Raw genomic sequence first — 16,600 nt, forward strand, 5'->3', positions numbered from 1 at the left:
CAGGCAGCTGCCCTCTCCCTGTGTCCCCACCTGGGGCAGAGAAGGGCGCTCTGGTCTCTCCTCCTCGTCCGCTTGTGAGAGGACATTGACCCTACCATCCCGGGGTCCCCACCCTCGGGACACCGTCGAACCTCCCTCACCTCCCGGAGGCCCCGTCTCCACATACCTTCCCCTCGAGGGCTGGGGCTTCAACACGTGGATTTGGGGGAGACCGACAGTCAGTCCCTCACGAAGCCTTTGTCAGAGGCAAAGAGGAGGAGACTCCGGCTCTGGAAACTACGCACGGCGCGAGTGTCAGACCCGCCCTGCTTCTCGGGGACGTCCCAGGCAGGTGCGTGCACCTGCGGCGACCACACAGTGCTTGTGCACCAACCTCCTGCTGAGAACTGCATGACCACCGAGTGTGTCCCAGCGTCCTTCTGACCTGCCGCTCTCCGGAGCGGGGCTGGGTCTGCTGGGAGGCGTCTGGGATGTGGCACTGTCCACATCAGGTGACCGGGTCTCACGGAAGCCTTTCTTCTGCGCGAGGCTGCCCTGGCTGTCTCTGCAGCAGCGGGCAACCTGCGGGCTGGGTGGGGTCGCTGCTGGTGGGGTGAGGGGCTCAGGCGTCCCAGGGAGGCTGGTCCTCACCCCTCACTGGCCTCCGCAGAGCCTGGGGAGATGAGGTCGCCTTTGCCTCTTTCACTTGTGGGCTCGTCGTGAGCCGGGCTCCCGGGGGCCGAGGGACGCTGTTCGAAAGCATCTCGCCACGAGATAGAGCACAGGTGGACTTACTCTGTAGCGGGACTCCCCAGTCCCTGACCGCGGCTTTGCATGCTCTTTCCCCATGGCAGTGGGGGCTGCGGGAATGCCGAGTCCAGCCGCGTCACGTTGCCCGAGCGCACCTCCGCTCTCATTTCTAGAATACAGACTTGGGCTGGCTTCCGCCACTCAACATGCTTTTCATGTTAATGTGTTTATTTGCACCACTGGAGTAGTGTCCATTGTTTCGAACATGGGATTGTTTTTCCATTTTCCTGCTGATGGATATGTGGGGTGTGTCACGGGCTGAATTGTGTCTCCCCGAAAATGTGCTTGTTGAAGCTCCAACCCCCCAGTGCCTCAGAATGCAACCTCCATTGCAGATAAGTCCCTATGCAGGTGGCTTAGTTGAAGCGAGGTCGTTAAGGTGGGCTCTGATCCAGGACCACTGGCGTCCTCAGAAGGAGAAGAGGTCGGGGCACAGACGAGCACGAGCGGTGACCATGTGGGGGCACATGGGGAAGGGCCCCCGTGAAAGCCCTGGAGAGAGGACCCAGGGGGAACCATGCCTGCAGGCACCTTGATCTTAAACCTCTCTCCTCAGAAATCGGAAAGTAAATTTCTACTGTTTAAGCCACCCGGTCTGTGGTGCTCTGTCGCACGGCAGCCCTAGCAGACTAATGCAAGGTGCTGCCAGTTTGGGGCTCTATGATGACGAAATCTGCTGAGATACTTTGTACAAGGCTTGTTGCCGACGTACGCTTTCATGTGCATCAGCTAAGCACCTCGGAACTGGCATGGAAATCGCTGACCACATGCTAGGTGTAAGTTTAACATTAGAAGAGCCTGCCAAGCAGACTTCCACGATAGCTGGATGATGTAACCGTCTCTCCTGCAAGGTGCAACAGGCCTGGCAGCTCCACGGCCCCACCGGCGTTTGGTATTGTCAGTTCTCTGTTTTGTTTTCTAAATTTTGGCCATTCGGGTAGGTGTGAGATGGCATTTCAGGGTTTTTTTTTTTTTTTTTTTTGAGACAGAGTCTCGCTTTGTTGCCCAGGCTAGAGTGAGTGTTGTGGCGGCAGCCTCACTCACAGCAACCTCAAACTCCTGGGCTCAAGCCATCCTCCTGCCTCAGCCTCCCGAGTAGCTGGGACTACAGGCATGCGCCACCATGCCCGGCTAATTTTATGTATATATATTTTTAGTTGGTCAATTAATTTCTTTCTATTTTTAGTAGAGACAGGGTCTCACTCACACTGGTTTTGAACTCCTGACCTCGAGCAATCCTCCCGCCTCGGCCTCCCAGAGTGCTCGGATTACAGGCGTGAGCCACCGCGCCCGGCCATTCAGGATGTTTTAATTTGCAGTTTTCCTAATGACTTGTAACGTTTAGCACCTTTTCCTGTATTTATTTATTATTGATTTGTAGGAGTTCTTTATATATGTTGGTTCCTTTGTCAGATGTATATATTATGATATTTTTCCCTTGGAGTTTGTATTTGCTTTTTCATTTTCATAGTGGTGTTTTTTGAGGAGCAAAAGTTTACATTTTGATGAAAACCAATTTATCCATTGTTCTTTTTATATTTCATGCTTTTTGTGTCCTGTGAAATTTTTATCTACCCCAAAGTTGGGAGGATTTTCAAACATGCTTTCTTTTAGAGCTTTAATAGTTTTTAGTTTTACTTTTAGTTGTTAAGATATATCTTACATTACATTTGTGTGTGGTATAAGACACAAGTTCAGGCTTTGTTTGTTTTGTCGTTTTTCATTTTCATTCTTTTATTCGATAGTTCTAGTACCACTAGTTGAAGATGCTTCTCTTTCCCTCTTGAACCGATTGTGATGTCTTGGCTGTTTTTGTCCTCTGCACTTGCATATAATGTATTTTAGAATCAGTTTATCAAGTTCAAAAAAACCCTTTTTAATTATTTTGATTGCATTAAAATTATAAATTTGGGAAGAATTAGCAGCTTCAAATTATTGAGTTTTCCTATGCATAAATACAGTCTAGCTCTACACTTTTTAAAAAGATGTCTCAACAAAGTACAATTTTATCTTAAAAGAAATTATAAACTTTTTGTTAGATTACTCTTAGGAACTTTATCTTTTTTGTCATCATTGTAAATATTATGTATTTTTAAAATATATACTCCATTTATTGCATGTATTATGAGAAATGCAAATAGCTTTTACATATTGATTTTTTTAAAACTTGCCAAACTCTATTTTCATCCACTTAGTATTTACTCTAGAAACTCTAACATGCATATTTAGTTTGACAAAGTTAAAATTTAATAAGACTCTTTACCTCTTTCCAAATTTGCATGCCGTTTCTGTGCAGCACGTTAGTCCTAACTGAATTCTGAACCCCATGGAGCGTCCTTGGTGATGGTTCCATGGCAGATCAAGGCAGGAAGGGTCCTGCCCAGGTGTTCCGGTGTTCTACTCCCCCTGGGCTGATTTTCCTCCTTCCTCTAGAGCTTCACTGTGGTTTCCTTTAGTGAGAGTCTGTCGGGGTAGATGCTCTCAGTTTTCATTATTTTTCGCATCTTTATTTTGTCCTTATCTTCGTATTCCACAGATGCTGGGTACTGGTTTCATATTTATTACAAAAGATGAAACCCGTTATCAACTTGTTGATTTCTCCCATGTACTTGCTGATTTGTTAGTTAATCTGGCTATCGTGTCAAGAGAGACGGGTTAAAATCTCCCATTGTGATTATTAGCCTACTTTAAAAAAATTCTGCTAATATTGATGTAATATATCGGAAGGCCACGTTATCAGGTACATACACAATCAGAACTGTTATATCTTCTCATTACATCATCCTGCAACGCCGCGCTTTAATCTCTGATCTCGTTTCCTGCCTTCAAGCCCAGCTGGTCGGATGTCAGGGTCCAGAAACCAGCTTTCTTCCGGCGGGTGGTGTGTGCAGGGCTTACCCGGCGCGAGGGGCGTCCTGGGCACATCTTTTCTGTGGGGCCCAGTAACCAAGCAATAACTTGATTTAAAACTGTATTAGCTAATCCACGCATCCACTTGAGGCGTAGGAATTTACCCGTGAAGATCTGTAATGGAACAGCCCAGAGAGAAGAGGGACTCAGGTGCCGGGCGATTGTCCAAGCAGCGCCCATGAAGATTCTCTGTAGCTTCCGGACACTATTTCCTCCTGCCCGGCTCCAGAATCTTCTGTTCCTGTTCTTTATCACCAAATGCACCAATTCCGTATCTCCTAATGTGCAAAAAAGGCGGCAACCCTGTCGTGGCTCACGGTGGCAGGGCGCCGTGGAACCTGTTTGCACGAGAGCAGGTGGGCTCCGGGGCTCTGCAGTTTCGACGCCGTGCGTGCCGCTGGCTACACCCTGGTGCTGGAAGCTCGTCCCTGTTCTGGCCACCACGGACACCTGCTTCCGGCACCTGCCTCTCAAGGTGGTTTCCCTGCTTCCTTGCTGAGAACGGCACGTGGCGTCTCCTGCAGAGAGCGCAGGACCGGCTGGGGCTGTGCGGTTTGCCTCCGTTCTGGGAAATGCTTGGCCGTGATCTCGCTGCCTGGTGCGCCTCTCTTGTGTCTCTCTCCCGTCTCTTCTGGACTCCCACTGACCTTGGCCGGCCCTTTTTACTTCATCATGCACACTTCTCATCCTCCCCCCAGTCACAGCCTCCGAAAGCTTTACCTCCGCGTGGTGTTTTGGGGCAATTCCTTCATCTCCGTCGTCTAGCCCGTTTATTTTGTCATGCACACATCGCAGTTTAAACCTCCAACACTGGGCTCCTCGTTTCTAAACGGTTTACTAAGCTGATTTACAAATCCACCTTGTTATTTTTTAAACTCTCTCACTCTTCAACCGAGACTTCAGTGTGCCATTTTAACCCAAATGTTTGTACCTCCATAATATCCCGAAATAAATGAAAAGAATTATTTTTAGAATATTTAAAATATTTCAAAACATTTCGAAGAGAGAGAACTACAATTCTAAGATTTTATTTAAACACATCAAGCCCGCATGTGGATATTCCGCGTCCTGTAATTCCAACGCCGTTGCTCTATTGGGGTCTGAGCCTCCGGTTTTAACTTTTTTCCGGCAAAGCTCAGTCACGAGGCCTCTTCCCTCCGGCGCCTCTGCTTTGAGCAGAGCTCTGTCCCTTTGATCTCTTCCTGTGGTGTCTCTCCGGGGACTAGATCTCACCTGCGTCATCACAGAGGTTTTATCTGCCCTCCTGCCAAACGCCCGGGGCCACTTCCGTCAGGAGCCACTTTGAGCTGGTTTCTGTTCTGTCTTTTTTTCTGTCTTCACACAGGTGGCGTGATGCCAACCCCAGCCCGTGTGGGAGGGGGGGCTGCCGTTCTGCGTGTGTCCAGGTGACATCCTCCTGCCTCTGCCCAGACCCAGGTGCAGACCGGGTTTCCTGACCGCCCTCTTGCGCAAAACAGCGCCCCCCCCTCCAGCCCCCCCCCTCCGTCCACCCTGAGGATGTCGCCTTCCTGGACCTAGATCAAGGTGGGGTCTCTCAGGCAACCTCTGACCCTTGACCCCTGGTCCCTGGGGATAAGCACTTGGTTGCCAAGAGCAAGTATTGTCACCAGTCTGATGACGGCTTTGGCTTAATCATGTCTGCATTGGGAGTTTTCTTGTCATTTTTGGCCTTTCAGTGTTCCCCCTCCCTTTTGGCCAATCCAGACTTGTATGTTTTAAAATTTGTAACCACATCATTTTGTAAAGAAAAATGTGTTCCTGCTAGGAAGGTTTTCCAGCATGTATATTTGATGAGATCCTGCTGCAACACGCACATACCGTGTTTCCCCGAAAATAAGACGTACCCATAAAATAAGCCCTAGCAGGGTTTCTAAGCATTTGCACAATAGAAGCCCTCCCTCGAAAATCAGCCCTAGTGACGGGCGTGGCTGCGCAGCGCGTCTGCACAACCCGTGCGTGTCGTCACAGAGTGGTAAAGAAGACGAGCAGCCCTTCTTATCCGCCCTGTGAGAGCTCTATTGCTTGACAGGAGAGATCGGGGCCAATGGTTCTAAAGGAAATAGAGTCGCAAGAAATCCAGGATGGAATTTGGGGTTTGGAGAGTTAAGATGATTTTCCAGAAGAAGACAACTTCACTATATTTGAATAAATGTAGATTATTGTGCCGTACTTAAAAAAAATAACACCTTCCCTGAAAATAAGCCCTAGGGTGTCTTCTTGAGGAAAAATAAATATAAGACCCTGTCTTATTTTCGGGGAAACATGGTATATGAACGCTGAGTCTACCGTGTTCTGGGCCCTGAGCACAGGGCCCAGTCCTGCCGTGTGCTGTGTACGGCCCCGGGTTCTCAGTGCAGGGGAGGAAGGGGGTTTCCAGATGAGTCGGGCTCTGGCCTCGGACCTGAGGTCTCCCTTCCCCCGGCCTCGGACCTGTGGCCTCCCTTCTCCCTACTCCACCCACAGCAGGAGGAAGGACCTGGGTGACTGCCATGCAGAGCAGAGCTGGGGGCCGGGACTGGGACGTATCTTCGGAGTTGTGTGAGTGGCTGGAAACCCCCTCTCCTTGTTCTGAGAAAGTCAGGGCAGCGGTAGGCGCTTGGCCAGGTAGGGGAGAGGCGCGGGGCTGGGAGAAGGTGGACGCCCTTGAGTTCAGACCTGCTGATAAGGTCCAGGCCTTGGTCAACTGACTGGACCCGCCACACCCACCCTCATCACCTGTCGTGTGGGCAGTGAGGGCCAGAGGTGAACCGAGTGACACTCTGTGTTTGGTGGCCGGCCCCTCGGCGGGGCACAGTCGTAGCATTAGAAACCAGAAAGATGCTCTGTGCCGCTCTGCTGCCTCTGGGCCCCCGGGGGCTCTCAGGAGAGGCAGGTCCTTGGGGGCCTGGGGCGTGGGGCACCTGCCCTGGCAACCTGAGGCTGTTGCAGGTGCTTCCCTGCAGGCACGAGCCCACCCAGCTCGAGTCGTCCCCACCCTGCCTGGCACCACGGCAGCCCCAGAAGCCCAGGCAGGCTCCTCACAGCGAGCGGCCCCGCCGTCCCTCCCAGGGCCCCCGATGCACCCCACTCTCTCTCGGGCCCCACGGTCCCACGTCTGCATCTCTGTTTCACCACTGACTTCTCAGACGACCCAAACTCTCTCCCTGCCTGACTCTGAACATGGAAAAGGTCAGAAGTCAGATGCCCGGGGGTCGGCCCCAAGGCAAGCATGTTTCAGTATGTGTAGAAGAGCCACAGAAAACATTAAGCAACATCATTTGGTGAATACAGAGAATTTTTGAAGTTAATTGTCCAGGGAAGAAAAAACAGAACATCTTCTATGAAATTCTTCTTATTTTTTTTTTTTTTCCTTAACCTAAAACTACTTTATCAAGGTGAAAAATATCCAGGCACTCGGCGGCGCAGCGACCTCACTTACTCTCCCCGGGTCTTCCTGTTGCAATACAGTTTGCCATCCAGAGCAGGGAACTTGGATTTAAAAGCTGTCCCCTCTCAGGAGCGCATGCAGCTTCCAGATCAGAGATTGGCCGGGAACAGCTGTCCGGCCCCGGACTCTGCCAAAGAGGAAGGAGGAGTGTGAGCTCGCGGAGGACAAGACCACGTGTCTGATGGTCACCTGATGTCCCCCCCCCACCTGGGCAACATCCCGGACACTCTGGCCTCTCCCCTGGGAGGCCCCGGCTCTGGACTCGGGCCGCCCGGGTCTGAATTCCAGTCCTACCGACGAAATCGCCGAATCTCTCTTTGCCTCCGTTTCTCTGCTTTAAACAGCCACAGAGAGATGCCCTCTTCCCGGCACTTTGGGAACTTTAGCGGGCTGCTGCGTGTGTGTGACAGCTTAGGACCACGTGTGGGGCCGTGCATGCCTGGCCACCGTGAGCCGCGTTGGTGTCCCGCTGCATGGCCCACGAGCGAACTGTAAGCCAGGCTCTCGGAGACTCCCGCACAAGCATCGCCTGGCCTGGCGATGCCCCCGGTGGCTGGGTCTGCCGAAGGAGCGCCTCCTCCACCTGCCTCTGCCACCGCGGGGAGACCTGCACAACGCTCACGTCCCGCCTCGACCTGGGCACCGGTGACCCTGCCGCGCGCCAGCCGGCGTCCGTCCTTGCTCGCTCGGACGCTGCTGTGGGATGGGCATGTGCCACGTAGCTTCAGAATTCGGATCCGCTCAGGCACGTGCCGGCAGGTGCCGAGCCACCAGGAACGGCCCGGAACATTCTCTCCTCCGGAGCCTGTCCTTGGGGTCTCTAAAGAAACGTGCTCGGGGCTGAGGCATGGATTCAGACCCCGTGCTTGGAGCTGTGCCCATCTGAACTCTGCTGGAATCTGCCGCTTCGCTGCAGGGGAGGTGCAGGGTGGGAGGAGTGTACGGAGTGCCATGTGCTCCGTGCTCGCAGGAGGCCGACTGGCCCCGAGGAGGAGGAGCAGACGCTTTTCAGCGTGTCACTGCTCAAGGTTCTCACCTGCTGGGGGCAGGCGCAGCGGGACTGCTCCCTGGTCGCTGGTTGCCTTGTGCTGCTAGCTACGCCCCGAACAGGACAACTCTGTTAAAAACACGCCTGACAATCCATGTCTCCCCCCAATTCAGAGCCAGCCCCGTCTGCTCTGGAATCATTTCCTGCAGCCGGATTGCTGTAGCATTTCGGGTGGGGCCGTCTTGCTCTCCGAGTGCCCCGTGCGCCCCTCCCGCGGGTGCGACAAGCTGCGCCACAGCCCAGCGTGCGCCCCACGGGGACCCGGACGTGGGAGTCCTCGCCCCCCTTCCCAGCTCCGGGTAAGACGTCGGGGAACAGAACACCTTCATGTCGGGAGAGCTCAGAGCGGGGCTAGCACGGTCGCTTCATCTGGGGGAGAGCAACACGCTCCCTCCCTCCCTCCTGTGTAACAAAGCACAGCCTCACGGAAGTGCACACGTCTGCGTCAAGGGGGAACATCTGTGTTCTCTGACCGGCAAAAGGCCTCCTCGGCGGGACCGTTACGGCGTTCTCCTCGTTTGCCGGGGCTTTGTAGAGAAAATGCAAACCATTTCACGTCACCCGAACCCACAAATCACGCCGCCATATGTGCGCTCCGAACATCAGGCGCAGAAACCGCGCGGCGGCGTGTGAGGACGCACGCGGCCGCCCTGCTCTCCCTTCCTGCCGCCCCGCAAATCACCCTCCCGAAAGATTAAAGGCCCCGTCCCTGCCTGCAGCAGCTGGTGCTGCCAGACTGTCTCGGGACAGCAAAGGGCACAGGGCGCAGCCGCGGGCGGGCGTGGGCTGTCGGGGGCCCGGCGGTGCGCGAGCCTGTCCTGGGGGTGCAGCTGCCCGTCAGCTCCCTGTGAGCCCCGCCCCAGCTCGCCTTTGCTCTGTGCCCAGGTCTGTTCTCGTGTTCCCGCCCTCCCTGGCACCCCTGGGTGCAAAGAGCAGAATGGGCAGAGCTGGCTGGGCTGCGGGATCCCGGCACCATTCCCAGGAAGGTGCCCTCGGAGTGGACATGTGGCCTGGCAGAGGGCCGGCTGGACCCCTCTCCTCTCCCGGGCTGGGCACCTGCGTGGGTGCAGCACGCACCTGCGGGAGCCCTCGCTGGAAGCTTCCGTCAGGGGAGCGTCTGGGATGGAGCCACAGAGCTGGGGTTAACACAAAATCAGTGGCAGCTGTCCCTGGAGGTTGAGATCAAAGACGTGGCTGGGATCACCAATGCCAGCACTGCGGCGAGGCCTTGTGTCCCAGGGCCGTCTGTCGGGTGGACGTGGCCATGAGGCCGGAGCCTTCGTGTCACCCCTGGGCTCGGGCCTGGGTCTCCCGCGCAGCTCGGGGCTCTCCTGTCTCGCTCCGCCAGCATCCGCCGCTTTCTCCCCACCTGCGGGAGGAGCACGTGACAGCCAGGGCTCTCAACCCCGCCAGACAACAGGGTCACTGTGCGCAGGGTCCTGGCACAGCGGGGGCCTGGAGAAGCGGGGTACGAGTGGGGGGAGGGCGCTGCATGTGCGGAGGGGGGGGCCCTTCCTTCCTGCCGTGGCCTCAGTCGTGACCTGAGCGTCCCCGGAGCCCAGCCCCACGCAACTGCCCGCGGGGCCGGCCCCTCGTCACTCGCGTGTTATTTGTATGTTGTTTATGTATGTCCCCCAGGTGATGGACAGCAGGTAGATTTCTTTTACTTAAATATATAATACGTAGATATTTTCAGTTAATATTCTTCTGTAACACCCTTTTAATGGCAGAATAGTATTCCATCATATGAATATTTTATCATTTACACCACCAGGTTTTGATTGTGAACAGCTAAATTTGTACACAATAAAATATTCTAATACATTTCAAAATAAAGTCTTAACCTTGAGCTTATCCCTGGCTATGCTGGTGTCTGGGACGCTCTCAGTTCACTATCCCTGCCTTAGCTCTGTCCTTGAGGACCGGTTTTCCAAACAAGGTCACCTGCAGAGGTTCTGGGGGGACATATATTTTGTAGGGGGTGTGCATCCTTTGACCCACCCCAGTGAGTCTGTGGCCTCCTGTCTGTACCAAACGAGTCAGTGGGGAGTCCCGAAGGGGCCGGGGTCTCAGGAGGACCTTGATGGTGAGGCCCGGGGGCGGGGGTGGGAGACACTGGGGACTGGGGGACGGTGGCTGCGGGAGCCCGAGTGCCCTGCTGGGGGAGCGGCGGTGTGTTGAGAGCATCGAGTGGGATTGTTCCGTGACTGCATTTCTGAGCGCACAGGAGGGGAGGGAGGTTGAGGTGGCCCTTTCAGAAGAGGTGGAAGGAATGTGTCCCCGGACTTGGGACGTGGGCAGCAGGATGGGGGAGCGGGCAGGGACTCGGGGCCCCGGCCAAGGCGGGGTGTGTCTGGCAGCAGCCCTGTCCAGAGCTGGAGTGGTCAGACGGGCAGGCTCAGGCCAGCATCTGGGGTGGGGAGGCCACAGGCAAGCAGAGGGACGGGGACAAGGTCCCAGGTTCCAGGCAGGAGGCTGAAGGGCAGGCCCTGGGGGGCTTCGCTGCCCTTCATCCAGCACTCGGGAGCTGTCGCCATGTGGACTGATGGCTGGCGCCCTGGGCTGGGGAAGGCCAGAGAGCTGCTTCAGGGGGCAGTGTCTGGAGGGGAGGGAACTTGCACTTCTACACACGAAGGCCCCAGTGCAGACACGCAGCCGAAGTGCCCTGCATGCCGCGTGCAAGGCCCGGGGCCTCCGGGCTCCGGCCAGCAGCTGCCCAGGGCAGTGCGGGAGTGCCTGGCCGCTGGCAGGGACAGGTCGGGGCATGGTGGGCGAGGGAGGCGGAGGAGAGAGGGGCCAGGCTGGGGTCTCCTGCAGCTGCCATTTCCCTGCCTGACCCTGTGCGGGCGTTTGTGCCCCAATTCTGGATACAGGTGCACAGGGTCTAACCGAACGCCCAGCTGCCCACGTGAGCTAGTGTGTGCGTCCCTCCGAGCAGGCCCCGGGTGGGAAGCCGCGCCTGTTACACGTCTGCTCTGTGCCAGCGATCAGGGTGCTATCTGCATACCCGTGACCCCATTAAGTCCCAAAGGTGGCACGGTGGGTGTGCATTCACAGTCTCCTGTCAGACGCAGGGCGCACTCACCTAAGCTTCCTCCTGTGCTCTCCGAGGTACCTGCTCTGCCACTGATACGCGGTTTCTTCTAAGACTTTCAAATAACGTGGGAAAATGCTCATGCTGTGATATCGTGTGAGAATTAAGATTTAAAGTTATATATAGTACGAGCTAAATTGAAACTACTTACACTAAGATACGGCTTAGTATAAAACGCAGCACTGTCTTACAGGATGCGCTATCACGTGTGTACACTCTCCACGCATGGCACGAACACGCAGAGAGGTGGATGGAGAAATACCGCGGAGGTTAGGCCGCCTGCAGGTTAGCTCGGGGCGCTTGGCTTGCTGTGCTCACCTGCATTTCGTAGCGATGCTGTGGTGGCCGTTTACGACAGTGACAACTATATACGCTCCACAAAACAAGCACACTCCCGCCTGCCCAGGTGGCCTGTGGGCCCTGTGTGCCTCGGTTTCCCTCCCTGTTCCGTAGGGAGCCTCTTTTCCCATCACTTGACCCCTGGGATGGCCTCCCCGCCTCCCCCTGTGCTGGCCTTGGTGATCCCATCCACGTCTTTGATCTCGACCTCCAGGGACAGCTGCCACTCTGTTTTTGTGTCGACTCCAGCTCTCTGGCCCCACCCACGACCCTCTCCTGACCGAAGCTTCCAGCCGTGACCAAGACAGGCCTTCCCCGTGAGCCCGGGCGCTCAAGCCAGTGCGTCTTTGCAGCCCCTCTGCCCACTGGTCATCCCAGAAAGCCCCTCGTCTCTGGGGTTGGGGGGGGACGGTGCTCAGCCCCCCAGCCTGGCAGAGCCGTGGGCTGGGCACCCTCCTCCTCCTCACCCACGCTGAGTCAGGTGTCAGGCGCCCGCTCCCCTCCCGGATGCGCCGGGCTCCCGCGGTGGCGGCTGGCTTCTGTGGCTTCCGTGGCTTCCATCCAGGGCTCAGCGTCTCCAGGTTGGCAAGTTTTCAGCGGGGAAGGACCTGTCTGAGCGGAGTTTGTTTTGGGAAGATGTTCCGGCAGCGTGGGTGGGTGGGCGGACAGGGCAATGAGCTGGGGAGGTGACATCTGGGTCCTCGACCTCCCTCCCTTTCCCGGTGTTTATTTTTAAACCCCACAGGCCTGGAAGGAAGCGTTTGCATCCTTCCCCCAACGTTTTTTTGGTTTTTTAAAAATTCTATTCTATTTTACTTAGGAAAACAAAATAAAATAAATTTTAAAAAGCAAAAAAAAAAAAAAAAAAAGAAAGAAAAAACTGCCCTTGTACAGGCTGCAAAATCTTATTCCACTGCTCGTTCCCTATTGTTTCTTCTAGAAAGGTGATAAACAGCTCAGAGCTCATTAGCATATGCAGATAATTCACGTTTTCTCCTGCTGAGGCTCTTCTCTAGCTTAGGTGATAGTCTGTCTCACCTTGGCAGGATACTTCTGCTGGTTTTGCCTGAATACCTCGGACGGACTTAAGGTTGTTATCAGTCAGAAGAGCTGGAGACTAGAATGCATATAAAACCCTTTATGAAGTGAATTTCTCACTGGTTTTCGCAGGGAGAGTTCCCGGGTGCAGCCGCCTGCCCTGCCCTGGCTGACCTCTGGGGGCGCTGCCGGGCAGGCGGATGAGCCACCAGCAGCACCCGTCTCTCTCCCTGCTGAGGCTCAAAGATGGGCACCTGCCCCGTTTCTGATCCCCAGGGAGAAGGTGGCGTCCTGCTTCTCTGAGTTACAGCTGGCACCCTCCCCTGTCTTCTTCTCGCCCCCTCTACCTTTGCTTTTCAGCCCTTAACGTGACGTTCTATGACCTTCCGGGCACTGGCTGAGGGCATCCTCTCAAATGGCCCCTGGCAGAGGGTATGTCCCTGAGGGCTTCTCCCCTCCGTGGGGTGCAGGGCGGCTCCTGGCTGGGTGGGGGGAGGTGAGGGGCAAAGCTGAGAATCCCCGAAACAAGAGCCAGAAGTGTGTGTGTGTGGGGTAAGCCCGTCTCCTGGGTCCCGGTCATGGCCACGAATTAGTGGGGCTTGCTGACGGCCACTGAGTCACCCATGGCTGGCTGTGTCCCCAGACTCGAGCACACAGCACGGTGTGCACAGAAGGGGTCCAAAGCACTGCGATACGCAGACACAGTGGTGACGCTTGTTGCAGGACACGGCAGAGGAGTTTGGGCTACTTAGAGGCTCTCTGCGTAGAGCCACTTGTGCTTTTCTGGCCTTGGCTCAGAACGATGTAGTCACCGAAGGCCTCGTGAGCGTGGGACACCAGGAAGCCAGGGCGGGACGTTACTGGTTGGCAAAAGCTGGCTTTGGCAGAGCCGCTCCAGGGACGATGCTGTATGGGAAGGGGGTGGGACGCCCCCAAAGGAAACGTGAAGCACCCACAGAGCGTGGCTGGCTCCACCCTTCCCGGGGTACGGGGCCCGCATGGGGGAAGCTTTGCTCCGTGGAGGAGAGCAGCCTGCAAGCTGGGTGCCACCTCTAGTGACCTCTGCCCTCCCTCCAAACAACAACGAAGAAATGACAAATAAAACCCCAAAATGGGACCAGGAACTGGGCCCACGCTCACCTGCCTAGAGACGCCTGCCCGGGCATCTCAGTCCAGCTGTGACCACCAACATCAACACATACACAACACGTGTGCACATACACAACACATGTACACATACACAACACGTGTGCACGTACAACTACATGCACATGGATTAAGGGCTGAAGCGAATAGTAACAGCCTTCGGATCTGCAGAGCTTTCTGATTTTAGGTGAGAAAAAAAAATGTTGTCAGTACGTTTGCATCAAAGAGAGAGAGAAACTTGCTAATTGAAAAATGGTTTGCACAGAAGAAAATATGGAGATGCCAGCTATGTAAATTAGCATATGCCCGGATCTGAAAGAAATCATGCCAGGCCAGGAGGAAATTAAGCAAATCAGGAGAGTGAGGGACCAGCCCTAGAAGCAAATTGGAAGCACCCGGGGGCTTCGGTCCATCTCAGGAGGGGGGCGGGCAGTGAGTTGAGAGGCGAGGAGAGTCCCGGCTGCGCGCAGGTGGGTGGGGCGTGCCCTCCCACCCGGGCGGGGTGCGGGGGCGCTTTTCGTGCAAGCTCTTACACTGGGGGTCAGAACACTGCCCTCTGCTTCGGGCGGTCAGGAAGCCCCCCCAAACGCCCCCAAGCAGCACTGGGCTGGCGATGGCATGAGTCGTGCCTGGGTTTCTCGGTTTAGCGCCCTAAGGATTTAGCAGCTCGTGGAAGTCTCTGCCCCGCGCTGGGCCCGGTCTCAGGTGTTGCTGCAGCCGCGGTCGGGACAGCGCCGCGTCCTGGTGGCCAGGGACCGGGACCGCGCCGCGTGCAGGGGGCCGGTGATTGCGGGACAGCACCTGCGCCCAGGGGAGCCGAGACTACAGGACAGCGCCCGCGTCCAGGGCCCGGGACTGCGGCAGGGGGACCGGTGCCGCCTGGCGGCGACTGCGCGGCCTGCGCCGAGCCGGCTGGGTTATTTGGCGCTGGCTGCAGGAACTTGGGCTGGGAATCAAGGATCTGCCCGGCAGGCAGCTGGCGGGGGTGGGGGTGGGGTGGGGGTGGGGGGGCAGCGGCGGCGGCCTCAGGTCAGGGGGGGGGGACTGAGAAGCACGGGGCCCTGCTGGGGGATACAGGACGAGTTCACAGAGGGCAACCTGGCCTGGCAAAGGGGCATCTTGTGCAAAGGCCCTGAGGCCACCTGCCTGGTGCCTCGCACTGGAGCGCGGTGGGAGCCGGGGGGTGGGGGTGGGGTGGGGAGGCACCAGGCAAAGGCGGACGAAGAGGCCAGCAGGCCAGCAGGCATGGGGGTGCGGAACTTTAGACCAGGCCCCCACGGCTCAAGTTCCTGGCCCCGGGCCTGCTGCAGCCTCAGGAAAGTGGCAGATTTATTTGACAGCGTCAGATGCCACCTGGCTCGGGACCTGCCATCCAGTACCCCGTAGGGGCCGGTCTGGACCCAACTACACCCGGCAGAGCGCTGCCCGCGCGGCCCTTATCAGCGCCCTCAGTCCCCGTCGGGCAGCGGGCCGGGCCGGCTCGGGATTCTGCTCGCCTTCCAGTGCGGAGTCCGGAGCCCCGTCCCGGCCACCCCCGCCTCCCTGGTGGCCGCACCGTCCGCAAGGGCCAGAGGCTACCTGAGCCGGGGCAGGCAGATAGGCTGAATCTCTGGCCCAGCGCGTCCTAGCCGGTCCCCGCCCCCAGGTCCAGGACTCAGGCGAGAGAGGGGCGGGGCCGGGGCCCGGGACCGCAGGAGGGAGGGAGGGGTGGAGGACCCGCAGCGGGGTGGGGTGGGGGCCGGGGTTGGGGACCCGCCAGGGGAGGCAGGGGCGGGGGCCAAAGCTGGGGACCCGCTGTGGGAGAGGTGGGGAGGCCGGTGGCTGGGGCGGAATGGGGGAGAGGAGGGCCGGGGTTGGGGATGAGCCTCGGGGAGGGAGGGGGGGCTGGTGGCGGGGGTTGGAGGGAGAGGAGGGCGGGGTACGGGTTTGGGGACCCGCCAGGAGAGGGGGCGGGGGCTGGCGCTGGGGACCGGCTAGGGAGGCGGAGGCCAGTGGCCTGGGGCGGGGAGAGGGGGAAGGGTCCGGGTTTGGGGACCCGCCGGTGGAGGCAGGGGCGGGCGCCGGCGCTGGGGACCAGCCAGGGGTGGCGAGGCGGGGGCAGGTGCCGAGGGGTGCCGGCGCTGGCGGGCGGGTGGGGACTGGGCCGGGCCGGGCCGGGGGCGGCGGCGCGGGCGGCCGCGCGGAGGGGAGGGCGCGGGCGGGAGGAGGGGCTCCCCGCGCGGGGCAGGGGCGGAGCGAGCGGCCGCGCGGCAGAGCCCAGCGAGTTCGCTCCGGAGCCCGCGCCGCCGCCGGCCCGCACTCGGGCGCCCGCCGCCCGCGCCCGCGCGGGATGTAGGATGCCGGCGGGCGCCAGGTTCCAGCGGCGGCGGCGGCAGCTGCAGCCCCGGCCGCGGCAGCCTCTCCTCTGGCCGATGAACGCGGACCCGCCGCCGCCGCCCTGGCTGTGGCTGGTCCCGGGCTCGGCCGGGCTGCTGCGGCTCGGCGCGGGGGTCGCGCCCCCGCCGGTGCTGCTCGCCGCGGCCCAGCCCCCCGCCGCGCCGCTGGTCCCCGCGCTGCCCGCGCTGCCCGGCTGGCCGGCCCCGGGCGAGCCGCTGCTGCCGCTGCTGCCGCCGCCCTCCGCGCCGGACCACGCCGCCGCGCACCGCCTGCTGCACGGGCAGGTAACGAACGAGTCCCCGTCCCCAGCCCGGCCTGGCGTGGCCGCTGCCCCCGTCCAGGCGCGGCCCTCCCCGGCTGGTCCCTGCCCTGCGGCGCGCTCCCGCCCGTGCGCCCCCGCCGCCCCGGCCCT

At 58.2% G+C, this 16,600-nt stretch overlaps 1 protein-coding gene across 1 annotated transcript in view; it reads left to right on the plus strand.

Moving 5' to 3' along the window:
• The first annotated feature begins 16,148 nt into the window (after nt 1-16,148).
• TCERG1L (transcription elongation regulator 1 like) overlaps nt 16,149-16,600 on the plus strand; it is a 148,827-nt gene continuing 148,375 nt past the window's right edge. The window contains exon 1 of the mRNA XM_012781426.3: nt 16,149-16,472. Within this exon, the coding sequence (XP_012636880.3) occupies nt 16,149-16,472 (324 nt within the window). The remainder of the gene's footprint in view (nt 16,473-16,600) is intronic.

The sequence above is a fragment of the Microcebus murinus genome, chromosome 14 (genome assembly GCF_040939455.1).
Source record: "Microcebus murinus isolate Inina chromosome 14, M.murinus_Inina_mat1.0, whole genome shotgun sequence".
Classification (NCBI taxonomy): Eukaryota; Metazoa; Chordata; class Mammalia; order Primates; family Cheirogaleidae; genus Microcebus; species Microcebus murinus.